Source organism: Equus caballus, chromosome 21 (assembly GCF_041296265.1).
Source record: "Equus caballus isolate H_3958 breed thoroughbred chromosome 21, TB-T2T, whole genome shotgun sequence".
Classification (NCBI taxonomy): domain Eukaryota; kingdom Metazoa; phylum Chordata; class Mammalia; order Perissodactyla; family Equidae; genus Equus; species Equus caballus.
In genome coordinates, this window is record NC_091704.1 from 65305198 (window position 1) to 65323747 (window position 18550).

The 18550-nt window shown below is 44.0% G+C and overlaps 1 protein-coding gene and 1 long non-coding RNA gene across 3 annotated transcripts in view; one reads left to right on the plus strand and one right to left on the minus strand.

Annotated features, from left to right (window-relative positions):
• Positions 1–18550, plus strand: part of SEMA5A (semaphorin 5A) — a 460360-nt gene that overhangs the window by 302308 nt on the left and 139502 nt on the right. For both annotated transcript variants that reach the window (XM_070246052.1, XM_023625852.2), the window contains exon 9: positions 14188–14473. In XM_070246052.1, the coding sequence (XP_070102153.1) occupies positions 14188–14473 (286 nt within the window). The remainder of the gene's footprint in view (positions 1–14187; positions 14474–18550) is intronic.
• LOC138919757 (uncharacterized) lies at positions 7454–17332 on the minus strand. The gene is made up of 6 exons (XR_011430274.1): positions 17190–17332; positions 16541–16688; positions 15937–16028; positions 9911–10018; positions 8235–8452; positions 7454–7702 (listed from the first exon to the last, which is right to left on the minus strand). It is a non-coding gene; the product is annotated as an uncharacterized lncRNA (long non-coding RNA).

Consider the following 18550-nt stretch of genomic DNA (forward strand, 5'->3'; position numbering starts at 1 on the left):
AATGCTGACAACTAACTGGGCTTAAAGACTGTAGAACCAGCACAGCAGGGACAAAATGCCCTATTCCAGGGCCTGAATGCAGCCACAGCCACCAGTCTTCAGGATAAGCCTGAACTCCTTTGCCATCCTTATCAGTTGCTTCATGATCTGGCCCTATCTTTTATCCTCCGTCCCCTCCTCCCTCCCTCTGTGTCCCCTGCCTAGAATCCCACGCTTGCTCCCCTCATACACACACTTAGTTTTCCCGGCTAATTTTCTTGCATCCTTCAAGAGTCCTGTGCTCCACCCAGAAGCCCTCCTTGACCTCTCCAAGTCCTTCCTCCTCGAGGAATCCAAAGACTGTGTGTGTCTCTCCCTTGCACTTTCTCCCTGTGCTCCGTCATATGTATCTCGTCTCCTCACTATGTTGAGGGCCCCCAGGGGCTGGGGACTGTGCTCTGGTTCTGTTGTATGACATCAGGCTCACGGGGAGAGGGAGGAGGCTTTGGCGGTGGAAAGACTTAAGGGTGAATCAAGCTCACCCTTCAGGATACTGATTTGTGTCTCACTTCTTGGTTTCTTTGTCTGTAAACCTAAGTTAACTAGCCACCTGACCCCACTCTTGTGAAGATAAGATGAGACAATGAAGAGAGGATGGATATTAGTGTCTGGCACACAGCAAGTGCTCAATAAATAAAGATAATTACTGTGAACTCCCCAAAGTCAGATGGGCTATCTGATGTGTAGTAGGCAGGGAATAAATGTTTGTTGGCTGAGTGAATGGGGGTACATTTTGGGCCATGGCCCTGAATTACTGGCTCCTAAAGAGGAAGTCAGCCTCCTCTTTCCTGACATGACAAGCTTCCTCCACGTTTTCCTGCAGTCCCCATGCCGCCCTCTGGGGCTGGCCGCTCCTGACCTCCCCATCCTTCTGCTGCCCATCCAGGTCCTCCGGGCACATTCAGACCTGCCCATCACTCTGCAGTCTGGGGTCCCTTGAGGTGCTAGCAAGACTCGGGACCCCTGGAGGCTCTCTCTCCGCTAACAGCTGCTCACGTATGATGATAAACAGAACTCATGTCTTTGTTTTGGACATTTCCCAGTTTTTTCCAACTTTTTGGTGTTGAGGAAAGACAATTCTCTCAGCAGGAGAGGTCTGGAGGATAGCATCTACTAACCGTGGTCAGCAAAATTTTTGCATTCCGATTTACCGTTTGTGATTAACTTGCGTGTAGGACAATTTGCCTCTACATGGAGGTAGCCCCTTCCCATAATTCTGTTAGTTAACTCATAGGGCAAACTCATCAAATGACCAGCACAGCAGTCACCAATGTCTCTCGTTTGCTGTACCAGCACTGTCCTAGGCCTCTTCCTACCCAAACCTCCCGCCAGCCACCCACCATCTCTACTTCCTCAAGCCATGCCTTTATTGACATTTTGGACAATGTCTGTGTTTGTTTCCTAGGGTTTCCAGAACAAAGTACCACAAACTGAGTGGCTTAAAATAACAGACATTTATTCTCTCAGAGTTCGGGAAGCTGGAAGTCCAAAATCAAGTGTCAGCAGAGCCCTGCTCCCTCTGAAGGCTCTAGGGGAGGACTCGTCTTGCCTCTTCCCACTCTGGTAGCCCCAGGCATTCCTTGGCTTGTGGCAGCGTCACTCCAGTCTTTGCCTCTGTCTTCACATGGCCTTCTCCCTGTGTGTTCTGTGTCCTCACACAGCCATCTTCATATAAGGGCACAAGTCATATTGGATCAGGAGCCCACCCTAATCCAATATGACCTCATCTCAACCATTATATCCGCAATGACGCTCTTTCCAAATAAAGTCACATTTACAGATCGTGGGGGGTTGGACATCCACATATATTTTGGGGGGATGCAATTCAACTCATGACTGTGCTCTAATCAAGAAATGCTCAAATGTTGAAATCTTAAACTGCAGCATCTTGTTTTCTGGTGACAATCTTAATCCTCTTTGCTGTGCTGCCGTAAATCCTCTGCCCCCTCTGCAGTCTCCTCATTTCCGCAGTCTCATCCTCACTCTGAGCAGACGATGTTGCCTTCTTGTTTCCAGTGAGAATCGGAAGGCTGGAGGTAAAGATTGTCGGTCCTCTGCCCAAGGCAGTGCTGGTTTACACCTGCTCCTCCTTCTGCTCCCCAGAGCGCTGAGGTGGACAATATGTTACGGCTGCTCTCTCCACTGGGCATCCTTCCCCTGCCGCATGATCCTGGGGAAGAAGCACCTTTTTTCAGGGCAGCATCCTAAAGGGGATCTTGTCTGGCTCATTCTGTGTCTGAGTTACTCCCTCCAAGGACTGCAGTGAGGGCTTGGCGGAAATGAGCACTCTGACCCTCCAGACTGAGAGAATCATGTAGGCATGAAGACTGCTCGTCAGGGCTTCGGAACATGTAGACAGAGCACAGCAAGCCATGGCCCTTCCGCAACCCCCGCCTTGCGGGACCCCCAGCACTTCAGGGCTCATCTTCAGGCAGTGATGGCATTGGCCTGTCCAGGGTGACATCCTGCCAGGACACAGGCAGCCCTGACTAAGGACTTACCAAACCTCTAATCTTGCCACAACACCTTCCAGAAACCCAGCGTAAATACCTGACATGGTTTCAAAACCCTGCTCTGAGCAAGCCGAGTCCCGTGGATCTAGAACATGCCAGAGTTCCAGGTACAATTTCTTACCACCATCACTACCAGATGTACACCAACCTTCACTAATGCACCTGTGCACAACAAGACCCAGGTGGTGGGACGTGCCATCGGCTGTCAGCAAGGGCTGGCGTGGAGAGGGAGAGCAGGCCTGGCACGGCTGTAGATGCCTTCCTCCGGTTTACCTGCTTTCTTTTTCTGGGCCATGTGATCTGGCTCCATCTGCTTTTTGAGCCCTGACTCCTGCTACTTTCCCCATGTGTGTTCCTGGCGGCCTTAGGAGGTGTGCAGCTCCCTGCTTACATCGTGCCTTCCTCACCATATTCCTTTGCACGTACTATTTATGCTGATGTTTGCCTCCTGCCTAATTCTGGCTCCTCTTTCCTTCAGTTGAAGTTTCCCTTTCCCCAGACTCGGTTGGGTCTCTTTCATCCCTTCTCGGCATTGTGCACGGTTGTGCTTACCCCCACAGTACCCATGGTACTGGAGCTCTTGGTCCTTCTGCTGAAAACCCACCAGAGGCCCCATTTCATCTGCAGAGAAAGCCAAAGTGCCACCCACCGACCTCCCACTGCCTCCTTGTCCCCCGTCCTTCTACTGACCCCTTGCTCCCTCTGCCTTAGCCTCTTCGGTGCTGCTCAGTGCCACTGGCTCTTCTGTCTCTCCCAGGGATCAGCAGACTTTTTCTATAAAGGGTTAGAGAGTAAATATTTTAGGCTTTGTGGTCCACGTGGTCTCCACTGCAGCTTTCCAATTCTGCCATTGTAGCGTGAAAGCAGCCATTGCCAATGTGTACATGAATGCCTGTGACTCTGTGCTCATAAAACTTTACTTATGGCCAAAGGGGAGCATTCAGCCCTCAGACTGTAGATTGCCTGCCCCTGTTCTATCTGGAAAGCTCTTACCCCCAGATAATCCACCTGGCCAGCTGGTTTAGCTCCTTCCTGTCTTTGCAGACATGCTACTTTTCAGTGGGATCACACTCTGTCCACCTTATTTGAAATTGCACCCTCCCCCACCTGGCCCTCTTGACCCTCCTACCACGTTCAGTTTGTGTCCTTAGCTGTTGTGCTGTTTTAGGACTTGTCTTCTTTCCTCCACTAGAAAGAAAGTCCCCCAATGGCGAGGCTCATGGGTTTTGTTCATTCATGTGCCCCACACGCTTTCAACAGTGCTGGACTCATAGGGAGCACCCAATACATTTTTTGAATAAATGAGTTAACAGATGAGCAATTTACTTCTTTGTTCTCCCCGTGAGTTCGTGAATTCTTTGGGGGCAGGGATTATGTGTGAGCAATCTTTGTGTGCTCAGTACCTCACATAGTACCTGAAACACAGTTCAGTTTCCATCAATATTTGTTGAATGAGTAACACAGAAGCACATTTCATAAATAGCAGAAATACGAACCATGTTGTTAAACGAAGGGAATGTGTCATATTGGTTGTAACCCAGAATTAAAAAAAAATAGATTTGTACCTTTGAAACTGATTCAGGTTCAAACATCTTAAAAAAGTCTTCCTTTTGTCATCTCCTTTGGACCCCCATTTTCAACCATTATTTATTCAGTCAATTATCAATGGCAGTGAGATCGATTGGATAATGTTCTGGAGGAATTTGAAATTCTGAGTGATGTGTTTGGTAATGAATATAAGTCTCAAAATCAGATTTTCCCCCTGTGCCAATGTCACTCTTAAAACAAATTTATGTGTTTAGAGAAATATCTTAACAGCTTTAATGCATTAAAATATGAATTGTTAGTAACCCTTATTCAATGATTACTGTAAAGCAGGATAATAAGTGTTTAATTGTCTATGCTTAAAATAGAGAAGCTGTAAAACCTGCCTTCAAGAAACTGATAATCAAATTGGGGGAACAGTAAGCCCATGAAAAGGGGGAAATTGACATTTCCAAATTAATGTGGTGCAGATTGAGTTTGTGAGTTGTGAGGGACCTCCATGCTTACACACAGAATAAAACCTCAGGAGGCACATGGAAAAACTAGTTCATAAATGAGCCTTACTAACTCAGCATGGACATCTATGTGGACATCATCTCATTAGTGCTCAGTGACCTGCTTGTTTTCCTTCTCTGGAGGAAACGTTTACCGGTCTGCTGGGTCATCCGGATGAGCTCCACAGCTTCCTCCCTTCTCTGAAATTCCAGCCGTGACCTCAGGTGGAGGCAAACCCACTTGAAATCCACAAGTATTCTCATTTTAACAGTATCATTTTTTTATGAGCTATTATGTTTCTAGTTAAGGATACTTTTTTGTAACAATCTCAATTCTCCTGTTTGAAACGCTTTAATGATATTAGACAAGTATTAAATAAACTCTTTGAGGTCTTTAAAATACATTGATTAACCTCCTAATGATTGAAGATAATTTACCTGGAGGGAGAAAATCCCTCTATGCTTAACTCAAGGAGAGATTGTTCCTGCTTCTCGTGAAGACAGGTGCTTTGTGGAGCTCAGGGCTTCTCCCTGGGAGCAGTACTTCCTCTTGGTGGTCCAGGCATGGCCAGGCTGCGGTGAGTCCACTGGGCTCCGTCCTGGGGATGGTGAGAGCCCTGTTGGCAAAGTCTACGCAGCCTCGTCCCTAAAGGTGTTAATCGTCCGTGCTAGGCGTCCTCTGGAGGGATGACATTTGCTAAGGCAGGACATTCATAAATGGAAGTGGAGTTCACAGAACAAGCAAAATAAAGACAAATGGGGTCTGGGAATGAAGTGTATTTGTCTGAGAGAACTAAAGTATTTATCAAGGAAAATAATCTTGGTAAAACCAGAACGAGCATCTGGATTGCATAGTCAGCAGCCTAGTTTTGTATTTTACCAACCAAGCATCTGGGGAAATGTTTAAAAAGGGGCGTCATTGTGCACCCAGTACTGCAGCTGCAAGGCTGAAGGCTGACATCTAACGCCCAAAGTTTCAACTCGCTGGGTGATGAGACCTGGACTTAGAGCTGCGACACAGCACCATGAGCTGCACTTCTCTACTTTCCAGGCTTCATCCAGCCCAGCAAGGGCACTGGGCAGATTGTTTATCTTGTGTGAGATGAATATATTTTGGAAATTGTGTTGTAAACCAAAACTGACTATCTTCATAGGGTCTGAAATGATTTTAAATAAATGGCCTCCCTGCGTTCCATCTGCGTGTCTGTGCACCTATTGGAGTCTCTGTTAGCTCCAGTTATTATTTCACGTGCAAGAGAGAGTCACAATGACTATTTATAATGTGCCAGGTGGGTCGGCAACTCCATGCACACTCATCTGTAATCCTCCACACAGCCCTTCGAGGGAGATGGCATTGTCCTCATTTTAGGGATGAGCAAGCTGAGGTCAGAGAGATTAGCCACTTGAACCAGGCCCACACGGCTGATGTGTAGCTGAGCTAGGATTGGAAGATAGATCCCTCTCCAGAGCTTACCTCCTTCCCCCTCCATGTGCTCCCGGCCTCCCATCTGTTTAAACACCAACCCCACAACCTGCCTCCACCTCTCTCCTGAGGTCCACATTTTTATGCACAAGCTGCCATGGCAGCAGGATATGGGGACTTTGGAAAAGGGTGACAGTGTTTTCTTGATTAGTAAAGCCTTGCAAAAGGAGATGGAATGAACTGGGGTTATTAAACCCAAGCAGAAGAGCCTATGGAATAACTGGACCAGCCCTTTATAGGCACAAAATTTTGGTCACAGGAAGGAGTCACTTGATATGGTGCTCTTTGAAAATAGTGTCATGCTCTGATCCGGTCGTTGAGCATAGAGTGCCTCAGAGTTGGGGAGCCACAGAATCCCCTCAGGCTTGTGATGAAGGTTCTATACTTGCCATTAGGTCATTCGGACTTTCAATTTGTACATTTCAAATGAGAATGGATGAATGAGCCCTTCCTTCCCTCATGAAATTATGAGGCCAAAGGTACCAACTGTATATACGCTAAGTCATGTGGAGACCTGTGTAAATACACACACACAAATATGCCCCATTGTAGAGACTACAATATATTATGTAGAAATTTGCTTGTACTTATATAACCACTCAGGAAAACAGTTCAGTGTTCGCTGTCTAGAGGTCATAAGCAGTTTCCTTGTGACAGTTGTGGGTCCCTCCTGACACCCTGCTGTGATTATGAACATAGGTCCCTTTCTTTCTCAAAAATGTTCCAGTTTGGACCATAAATCATATTCTCATCCTGCTTACCAGATACCCAGTTCTATGTATTTCAGTAAATATGTCTCCATATTATTCTATTAAACTTTGTGCTTTCCCTCCGTTGATGACCCCTCACATTTTTTTCATTCACTGCTACATACTAGATAGTTCAGTCTACGGTGTTCTCATCTTTGTTTTTGACCTGGCCAAGCTCAGCTCAAGAGACAAAGACCAAGCCATCATACAAGTTTACTTATTCTAACTGCATAATATGTAGCTCCATATTCCCTTTCAGTTAAATCTTACATGTTTTCCCCTTAGTCTTTAGAAATATTTTATAGCCATCAAAATGCTCCTAAGATCTTTGAATTCAAGTTAATATTCCAATTAAAAAACTCCTAAGTATTGATATATGGTTCTGCATTCTAAATTATTAATTCTTAAAAGAAGGCAACCTATACATTTAAAATATAAACAGGAAAAAATGAACATGGTAAATAGAAATTTTCTGTTTTGAAAATGCTGAGAAAACCATAGACATGAAATTGCTTATAACTGAGCCGAAGGATGTGTGAATTGAGCGAATCTTCAAAGCACAAAGCACAGTGGAAAAGACTGCTGGAGGCTTTGTGCTTGGAGTGGAAAGAGAGAGCAGAGACAACGATGTCTTTGTCACTTTCAGCTCAAACATTTAGTTAGAACAGTTAAAACCATTAGCTAGAATGTTAACGAAGCTCTTATTGACAGAAAGGGATGGAGAAGCCTAGGTGAGAGTTTGGGGCTTGTAGGGCACATGCTAATGTGGAGGTGGCAGTTCTCATTTAGGGAGACAGGACATGTCCCCATGGTACAAGTTGCTCCTACATGAATCAGCAAATCCATGTAAAGACGGTATTTTCAACAGGTCATATTCCCCTAGAAGGAGGAAGAAATTAAGTTGGCTAGAACCATGTTTCAGGTCCTATCAGGAATGTTTTAGCCATGGCTTTTTTTCTGCGAAAAAAAGTGAAAGAAGGACCTGGGATCCAAGACTCACATTACTGTGGTGCCAGTGACCACTAAGGATACACTTGGGGCCACCCCCCCTCACCCCCACCTTTACCTGACCACTGCCGCCACCACACACACAGGAATTTGGATCATCAGCTTTTCTTTAAAACTCTTCGGTTCCTCTCCAGTGGCAGTAGAAATCCAGACCCCTCACTATGGGTGACTGGCCGGGCCTGGCCTTCTACCTCTTGTCCCATTGGTCCCTTCTACATTGACTGTAGCTTCATTCCGCTCCCGGCCACCCTTTGGTCTTCTCTCAGCCTACTCTCTCTCCTGTTCTTGGCCCGGTGACCCATTCCCAACCTCACATCTGCCTGTCCCTGATGCCCTCCTTTCTCATTCTTGAGTTCACCTCACTGCCCTTGGCCCTCACTGCCCTCATCATCATCGTGATTACTTGTCGCTCTGTGTCTTGTCTCCTCACGCAGTCCTTGAGGGCGTGGGCTGTGTCTGTCAGTTTACCCCCGAATATGCAGTGCCCAGGAGAGTCCTCACAGGAGGTGGTCAGGGAGTCCCTGAAGGTGGAGGATGGCTCTGGCTGGCGTTCAGGGCTCCATCGATAGCACAGCCCCTCCATCGTGTTTGGTTCCAGATCCGTTGAAAGGAACACACACCCTAATTTGATATACACAATGCAAAGTTAATGAATAAGCTTGGTAAGTAAATACCTAGGAGGTTTACCAATGTGTGTGTTTATTCTAATTTGTATGTTTATGTATATATTCATTACTAATATATATTCATTTACGTACTTAAATAGTGATCTGTATTTTGATGATTAGCAACAAAGTGCTAAGAACTTGACGTGGGTTGCCTTCGATTCTCACAATGATATGCCTATTGGGCATTATTATCACCTTTCTAAGACAGAGGAATCTGAGAATGAATGCTGTTAGAGGACTTGAGTAAGTTTATACAGCCAGTAGGTGGAAGTATTGAGCCATATATACATACACCTCAATGCTATATGTATGTATGTATGTGACACACACACACAAGCAAACGTGTATATCCATCCATCCATCCATCTATATCTATCTATCTATCTATCTATCTATCTATATCTATATCTATATCTATATCTATATCTATATCTATCTATCTATCTTTTACTAGAAATCTTAGGAAATAACTTTATTACATCAGCGGCTTTTAAACCACATTTTACTTTATTTAATTTAATTTTAGTTCAATTGTCCAGTCTTAATAAACACCTAGATGAAATCAGATTTACTTTGAAAGCTGCCACAGCACATTTTCATGTCACTGTGACAAGGGAAACCATGTGCACAGTAAGAGAGAGTCTGAAATCTAGTAATATATATGGAAATGGTTTTGATAATGACTGACACCAACAAATTAGGGAACAGAAAACCCCTGGCTTGCTATGTGTCACATCTAAAGATTGTTTCTATTAACGCCTCTTCTTTTGTGGGATAGCTTGCTATTTTCAAAACTTAGCGTGGCTGTCTTTATGTTCCTCAAATTCTGATTACGTTTAAGCTTAATATATGCATATTTGATTATTCATTATTATTATGTGGAGCTCTACTAAATATAAATTATTGAAAGGGAAATCAAGAGTAAATCATAAAATAATAATTACAGCCACCATTTATTGGCATCTACTATGTACTTACTCTTTCATCCTTACAAGAGGGTAGGTCTTTTGTGCCCTGAATTCTCATACAGAATGAAGGAGCATTCCAGGTGTCAGTGGTCCAGCCCAGCTGGGCTGGGCAGAGCCACAACCCACATAGGCTCCATGCCCAGTCATTGTGTAGCCTGCCTTTAGCAAGTGTATCACAAGGTGGCTTTTGATTGCCAAAGAATTTATGGTAGAGTTTGATTCTAGTAAGATTTTTGTAGAGTTGGAAAATTGGAATTCCATTCTGTCTTTAATATCCATTCTCATGAAGTTAGATATTTATATATCAAGAGCCTATCAGTAATCTGGTCAGTCATCAGTTGAACCATTTTAACACGGAGCACCTCCAGACTGATGTGGTAGGAACGGAATAGAAAGAATATAGAATGGAAAGATCCATTTGGATGTTCAGCATTTAATTTTACCTGGTCAAAATCTTCTCAAAATTTTTGATGCCCTTGATGCTTCTGTTCTCATTACTCACGTTCATTTATATTGTGGGTCTCTTCTCAGTACTCCCATCTGCATGGTCACTATTATGTAAGGAAAGGTGTAGAATGAAATTTCTTATATTATAAAGCATAATTCTTATAGCATGACATACTTTGTAGAGCATTCTGTAATCCATAACTCAATATGTTTTACAAACATGGGAAAAAACAGTTTCCCCGTGTATATATTTACACATAAGCTGACATATCCTCATGTCTGCTTTTATTTTGAATGAGTTAGCAGCACCCCTTCTATTTGTTTGTACCTCTAATAATAATAAGGAAGTTATTCTCTCTCTCATGCATTCACATCCATTGTAGACAAGAAGACAATGCCTGATTTATGACTTGTTCAATTCACTCAGAAGTGACACATACTAGTTTGTAGAGAATTGCATTTTAACAAGAGACAGAACTTACATAATGGAAGGAAAACAATATGCACCTCATTATGCTGCCTGGTGAAATTCAAACATCCCCTACCTCCAGATTTATATCTATAAATGCAAGCGATATTTGGCTGTCTGTTTCACAATTATTCCTGCTTTTTTTTTACTATCTTTGGAAAGAGAACAGGATGCTGGCTGAGTTTCAAAAGGCTCTGCTTTCCAAGAAATGGAGCTTCCTGATTTTACAGCAGGTCACCCAGTCAGGGACCCATCATCGTCCTGAAGGACCACTGCAGGGCAGTAGGACATGCCTCCAAAGGTAGCTTAGCTCCCTGACCAAAACGACCTGTAAATGTGTGGGGAATTAAAGAACAACACATACGACACACTAAGCACCAATTCTTCCTTTGTTTTCTCACCAGGAAAAACTGTATTTGAGCATTTCTATCTAAAACACACTTTGTCACCCTACCGTAAAATTGGTTCAGGATGGTTTGAAGAGATGATGGAGCTTCTCTGGGCACAGAGGGAACTGTGGGCCAGTCTCTTTGGCATGTCTCCATGTTCCCTTTACTTGAGAAATCCGAAGGGGAGATTGTTCAGTGGAATGGACAAGGAACATGGAATAGACACGCTAACAGCCACTCATTGGCACTCTGGGGCTATGGTGGGCGCCATGTGTAACATCATCTCTGGAGTTGGGGCAACAATATCCTTGTTTAATAAGCCCTTGGATTGTTGGCTCCTTCCTCCCACATTTTCTTCTTTCTGTGTCTTTCCTGATGTTTCTGATAGCTGCAGGGTAAACTTTCCTCTGGGCATTTGTCTTCCTCTCTTGTCCCTTCTGAAATCCTTCTCATCTCTCTCCTGAGCAAACCTGCTCATCACTTTGCTTTCTAAAGCATTCGTCAGAATTCCAGCTCCAGTTCTTGAATATTGTTAACGTATTTGATTGTTGTTCTCTTGCAGCCCATTAGGTTTTCAGTGTAGCGGAATGGTAAGTGTATAGGCTCCAAGGTCAGACTGTCTAGATTCAGGACAGAACCACCACCTGCCACACCCGCCATTGCTAGTTCTGTGAACTTGGACAGGTTACTAAGCCCCTGGGCTTTAGTGTCTTCATCTACCAAATGGGAATCACATGGCGCCTACCTCTGTGATTCTTGTGAGTTCAATGAGCATATGCACGTGAAGCACTGAGCCTGGAGCATGGCACAATAGCATTAGCACTCCACATATATTTTTTAATTATAGACCAATCTTCAGCTGGAAGAAACCATGACAGATCTTTTTACTTGGAAACTTCTCACTTTCCTGCTTAAGACTTCCTACATACTAGAGATATTCACTATGTGGTTTTCATGCTGTTTGTCCCCAGGACAGCAGCAGAAGTAGGTGATTGTGAGAGTGCTTGATAAATCTTGTGGACCCCGCCTCATACCTCATCCACCTGTGCTAGTAACCGTAGCCCCAGGCTAGACGCATCCAGTCCTGTGTGTCCTTTCTTTGTTTTCTCCATTTTAGGTAAGGTTTGTGGTTGATGATGAGGATGACGGTGATGATGATGGTTTTTCTTTGTGTTCAGTACAGTGATCAAACTGTAGTCTGGTATATGGGTTATATGAGCCTGGATGCAAGATCTGATCTGAAATGATTGAGCTTTCTGTTTACAATTAGACAGACAGGTGGATATTTTCTTTGGAAACCAAACCTAGTTTTATATTTGTTCCATGTCTTTGCTTTTGGGGTCTACTTCAGCAAGGAATTCTCTTTTGGAGACTCATAGTGAACACAGATTAAAAAATCCCCCCAATATTTTGCTTTATGTTCCAAAAGCACAAATCAGAGATGTGATCTCCTGTTTTTGTGAACATCTCTCTAGGATATTAAAGCATACTGTAGAATAAATATATCTAACTTCATCTCATACATTTTAATTCAATCCAAGTTTGTTTTTTTTTAAATACCGTTTTTAGGTTAAAGCAAGCAATCAAACAGTATGACAGTTTATAAATTAAAATCAGTTCTTATTGAATTCTCTATCTATTACTTGATGTACTTAAATGACTTAAGAAAAATGTCATGAACTGAAGAGAAAAGCACATTCTGTATACAACTTAGAATATTTATTACAGTTTTAGAATGTAAAGTTGAATTGAATTGAAACATTTGGTGGTGACATCAAATACATATGTTGATCGAAAACTGGCAACAGTCTTTCTGGACAGAAAAATAGAGTAGTTATTGCCGTGTCCATGTCAGCCCCTGAGTCAATGTCTACATTTCAGATCTTAGGAGAGCCTGTTGAGTGTCTTACTCTTAACATTAATGAGTCATCTTGTCACTAAACATATTTTTTTTTAACTGTCCTGTCAATAGCATGTCTATTGGTTCAGTCTCATTGGATCTAGCAACTACAAGACCAATTGAATTGCCCCCAGAAACTAACTGTCTTTGAAATGTGTCTTTGAGGATATGGTTGTTGTATGTATCTTTCCATTGATTTTAAGCACCAAAGCTCATTGCCATGTTATCCTAATTGCACCATAAAATTCAGACACTTGCTGATTGAATGGAAAGCTCTTAGCAATAGAGAAAAGAATAAGAATCCAACCTGATTATTCGAGTTTTTATTTTTTATTTTTCTTATTTTTATTTTTTTTGAGGAAGATTAGCCCTGAGCTAACAACTGCCAGTCCTCTTTTTTGCTGAGGAAGCCTGGCCCTGAGCTAACTTCTGTGCCCATCTTCCTCTACTTTATATGTGGGACGCCTACCACAGCATGGCTTTTGCCAAGTGGTGCCATGTCTGCACCCGGGATCCGAACTGGGGAACCCTGGGCCGCCAAGAAGCGGAACGTACGAACTTAACCACTGCACCACCGGGCCGGGCCCTAGAGTTTTTAAAGACAAATATAAGGGCATATCTGTGTCTGAAAGGGTATCATCTCTATTATCAATGGACTCAAACAGAAAGTTATGGAGGTAACACTTTCAATGCTGTATATAAAATTCAGTTGACAATCTATAAAATTCCTAAACTCCTAATGAGCTTGGTGATTAAGTAATAGTTTTGCCATAATTTTGTCATTTCTAAATCCCTATTTTTAAGCTAATTATGAGACCGGAAAGCTGCAAGGCAAGGGCTCCACCTCAGTACACTTCCCCTCTACATGGATTCCCCAGCAACCCAGAAATAAGAAAATCAGGGTTGATCTTCACAGTTATATGGTCACCATAGAAACTGGAATTGCTAAAGCTAATTCATGACACTAACCTTATAGTTTCAGTTTTTGTTTCAGTTTTCACAAATGAAAAACATTTTTTATAGTACTTACCAAAAGCACATAAATTATGTCAAAGTCATACTCATGTTTATAAGTAAAATCAAAGAATTTTGCTGTCTTCTACACAAACAAACATGCTATACTCTGAATACATTTCATGTTTGTCATCTCCTTCTTTCCCTCTCTTTCTGAAGGTTGTGTAAGAATATACAAAAAAAAGTAACACATACGACTTTGAAGTGTTTTGCTGCCCAGTTTTGATCGTGTAAATGTTATGTAACTTGAGTGCTGCGTCATTAACCCAGGATGCTTACGTGTGGAGTCATGCTGGCAATTTCCCGGCATTTAGAACTTGTGTCCTGAGTTCTACCCAGGAGCCTAGATCGTTAAGCTGCTCATAGCACCTCCCCATCTCCTAAATGAACCAGGCGTTGTCTACACAAAACAGTGTCTCCTTGGAAGAAATTCTGAGCAGGAAAAACACAAACAAATATCATATGAATGTTGAGACTTTTCTTCTTTCCCATTGTTTGCAGAACCAAACTTCGTGTCATCTTACGACATCGGGAATTTCACCTACTTCTTTTTTCGAGAAAATGCCGTGGAGCATGACTGTGGGAAAACCGTGTTCTCCCGAGCGGCCCGGGTCTGCAAGAATGACATCGGGGGGCGGTTCCTGCTGGAGGACACCTGGACCACATTCATGAAGGCCCGCCTGAATTGCTCGCGCCCCGGGGAGGTGCCGTTCTACTACAACGAGCTGCAGAGCACATTCTTCCTGCCCGAGCTCGATCTGATCTACGGCATCTTTACCACCAACGTGTACGTAACCGGAAGTCATTTCTTCCCCTGAAATTCTACTCCTTCTGAATGAATCTGTTGTTCTTTGACCTTAGAGGTTTAAAAGTTGCTTTAAAGGAAATCATTCTTATTTTACTGGGCTGGCAGCCAAAAATATTTTTGAATATGAATTAAATGTTATGCAAAGTTACATGATTTCTGAGACTGGTGTTAGAGAAATAAAGCTAAACAAAAACGTTTTGATCTATCCTTCTGTAATAGTGGTATCACATTATTCTTTTATAAAGGGCCCCTTCCTGATTTGCCAGTGTGTTCTGGGGGCTTTCTGAAATGCTGGTACAAATTAGATGTCTTTTTTTCTGTACACAAGTAAGTCATGCATTTGTGCATAATGAAAGCAGTGTTTTCTGGAAAGTCTGATCTTTAAGATAATGTAATTCTTGCCTGAACCTTGCTCGTATATGAAACGCACATTCTCGTTTTTCCAAAGCTTGCATTTTAAACCATTGTTCTAGAAAATGGCTCACTTAAGCCTGCTTTTCTAGAAGGATGATTATAATTTTAAAACATTTCTGAAAAAAATTATCATCTTTTTTTCTTGTGAGGAGATACTCCTAGCTTCAGAACGGACGATGTTTGGGCTAGGTGCAGCAAACAAGTCTCCTCACCTTTCATTCACTCTCAGTCTGGTGGAGTATATAGCTCGGCCCCACGGTTTCCCATCTTAGCCTGTTTGTGGTGATAAGACTCAGCAAGATCGCAACCCACCCCCAGCAATTAAAGGTCGCTTGAGACTCTGAGGCTCTGGGCTCCACTTTCCTCAGTGCTGGCAGAGGTGGTGATCACTCTGCAGGGGGGTTCTGGTTGGGATCACCTTTGAAATCTCTAATCTGGTGACCTAACAGTTTGGACAAAAGCCAAATATTTCCATCCAGAATAAACGATCCAAGGGGCCAGCCCGGTGGCGCAGTGGTTAAGTTCGCACATTCTGATTCGGCGATCAGGATTTGCCAGTTCGGATCCTGGTTGCAGACCTACACACCACTTGTCAAGCCATACTGTGGCGGGCCTCCCACATAAAATAGAGGAAGATGGGCACAGATGTCAGCTCAGGGCCAGTCTTCTTCAGCAGAAAGAGGAGGATTGGCAGCAGATGTCAGCTCAGGGCTAATCTAATCTTCCTCAAAAAAAAAAAAACCAGAATAAAGGATCCGAATCAGGATAAGTTGAAAGTGGAAAGTGCTGACAGATGGGGTAGAATGACCAAGCATCCTGGTTTTCCTGGGATTGTCCCAGTTTTAGCATTGACGACAGCCCTGCATCCCAAGAACCTCTCAGTCCTGGAGGAACAGGAACAGCCAGTCTCCCTATGATGTCCGCTGTGCTCCCTAAGGCTGTTTAACTTCCTCTTTCATCTTTTCTGCATTAGTAGCCTGCCCATGAATTGCATTTTTAAAGAGTCACTTTATCTACATCTGACTTGCCTGTCAATCTTTCTCTTCTGCTCTTTCCACGGCTGAACTTCAGTGTGAGTAGTCGCTTGATGATAACGTTTACTCCATGAAGAGTCTTCTTTCTGACATGAAGTTAGAAAAGCAAGACTAAAATGGATGACTCCCCACCCACCCCCGCCCCACCAGGACCATCTTTATTGTTGTAAATCTAGTTTTCAACCCCAGAGGTTATTTTCTCTCCTTGATAAGTTTCTTTTAAAAAATCAATTTATAGTTTCTGAAGTTGATTTGCTTTCCAAAACCTTGTTTAAGAGACAGTGTAGGCCGCACAAGATGAATGTTCGGTTGCTCAGTTGTCATCAGTTTTACAATAGGAGCCTGGCTTACTTAGCTATTCATTCCCTTGAGTCTGGGCAAAAATGAACAATTTAAAAAGTTATGTAAGTACCGTGTCTCAGCCATTCTGAGATGGTAAATGGTCAGTTTAGATACTTGAAAAAATAAGTTGCAAACTCTGCCAGACTGTGTGTTTAGTGTCACACATGTCCATCGTGTTGGAAATCACCCAGTATGTAGCATCTATACTGGCAGAGGTAGAATCGCCAGATATTCCCTTTTTCTCTCAAGTACTTACTCTCACTAGGTCTTGGAAGTGAATTTCTGATGCATCCATCTTTAATCCCACTATATGTCCCACCTCTCCTCCCTTTCATGTCTCGTGTCCCACTCTTGATCTTACATTCTCAGCAGATAACCACGTTCTTGACAAGACTTGCTCCAAACTGAAAGGAAATGAAGATCAGAGGTGGCCAGTTATTTTCTATCTCAGAATTAGAGGGCTCTAAAATGCGGTGGCTGAGCTTTCTGGTACCTTTGCTCGCAGTTTCGATTGACCTCTGTACATTGGTCAAGGTCTCTCAGCACTGGGAAATGGGGGTAAAGGTCACTATTCCAGCTCATTCTGTCCCTAGGACTGTGGTTTTCTCAACGCCTTGGGCATGAGTTGGGCTGCAGGAAGGAGTGGACCAGTGCAACGGAGGCTCTGAAGGGTTTGCCTTTTTTCCAAAATATGTAAAAATGGTGGCTCCCAGAGAGTAAAGTTGTGAGGGTGGAGTGGGAAAGGGGGAGGGTTTTGATTTCTCTTCCCTCCTTCAGAGATGAAGAGCTCGGAGGAACTTCTCTGCTTTTCTACCTGTGGCTTCCAGGAGACTGAGGAAGCAAACTTTAAGTTCCCCTGTTGTTGGGACTCACCAAGTGGGGACCCCTCCTCCACTTTTACTCACCTGGGCTCTGGTTAAGTTAGGAAGTAATGCGGAGCATTAAATGAAGGCCACGTTATTACCTTGATCGAGGCCAGGTTGGAAGGCATGGTTGAAGGTCTGTTAGCCAAATGGGCGTATTTGACCATTTGGCATATTACTGACCCCAGCTCTAAGCAGACTCAGCCATAGGTCACAATAGTCTAGACCTGACCTCACCCGCCTGCAGGGACAGTGGGGAGGAAGTAAATATGGGATTCTGGCAGGCGGGCCCATCCCAGGAAGAGGAGGGGAAGGGCCACAGCGGAGTCCCCAGGGCCCGCCTCCCTACCCATCTCACATCACAGCAAGTAAAAGGGCAGAGGGAGGACAGGAGGGCGGGGTGTGTGCGTGTGTGTGTGTATGTGTGTACACACATATATGCTGCACCAGCGGTACTCTGCTCACCCCAACGCCTGTCTGCGGTGCTCAGACTGGCAGCCACTGGGGCATCCAGGGATCTCTGGGCTGACAGCAGAAACGCAGGGCAGACCCACTCAGAGCGAGTGAACGCAGGGACCAGGGGAATGGGCTGCCAGCAGGAGAAGAATAAGTTTCTGCCCTTCCTGGGAAGTCGCATAGCAGTGAAGTCCAGGGCAAAACTCTGGGGCCCTGTGAAGAGCAGGTGCAAATCCTTTACTTCCCCTCAGCCTGGGACTTCGGGTAAGTAAGCTCCCTGTGCCTTCCCTCATCTGTGACATCAGGCTGAGGAATAAGATGGTCCCCATAAAGTGCTTATCAGGGGCTTAAGAGGAGAGCGTTATTATTAACGCTCCGCCTTGACCGTGCCTGGGGAGAGCCCTCCTGTGTGTCTGGTCACTCCTGCTCTAATGTATTGGTTCTCCTGCTCTTACTAAAGCCCAGTCATGTGTTAAAGGCTGCTTCTTCCCTGCACTTTTTGACAAATTCCCATGTGCTTCTTTTCCGAGGGCAATGAGAAGAAGAGTAACAGCATCAATATCAATGACTCCTGTTTAACCTCTGTCATGTCATCCGCCCGCAGTGGGGGTGCGCATGCTTCCTTCCAGACTCTCTTCTTTGTTCCAGAGGGCACGCGCCCTGCCCTCAAGGCTCTCGCCTTCCCGTGGAGGTGTTTTAATACTGTCCACTTCATGCAGACCTCAAACAAAGGATTCAAAATCCTGCTCTTTGGAGCCAAACTGCCTGGGTTCAAGTCCACCTCTGCCATTTAGTAGCTGGATGACTTTGGGTGGATGTCTTGACTTCACTGTGCCCCATTCTCCTTATCAGTGAATTTCCCTTACCTTATGAAGATTAAATGAACTGCAATTTGTAAAGCCTTTGGGATGATGTCTGCATCTACTCAGTGTTTGTCAACTAAACCA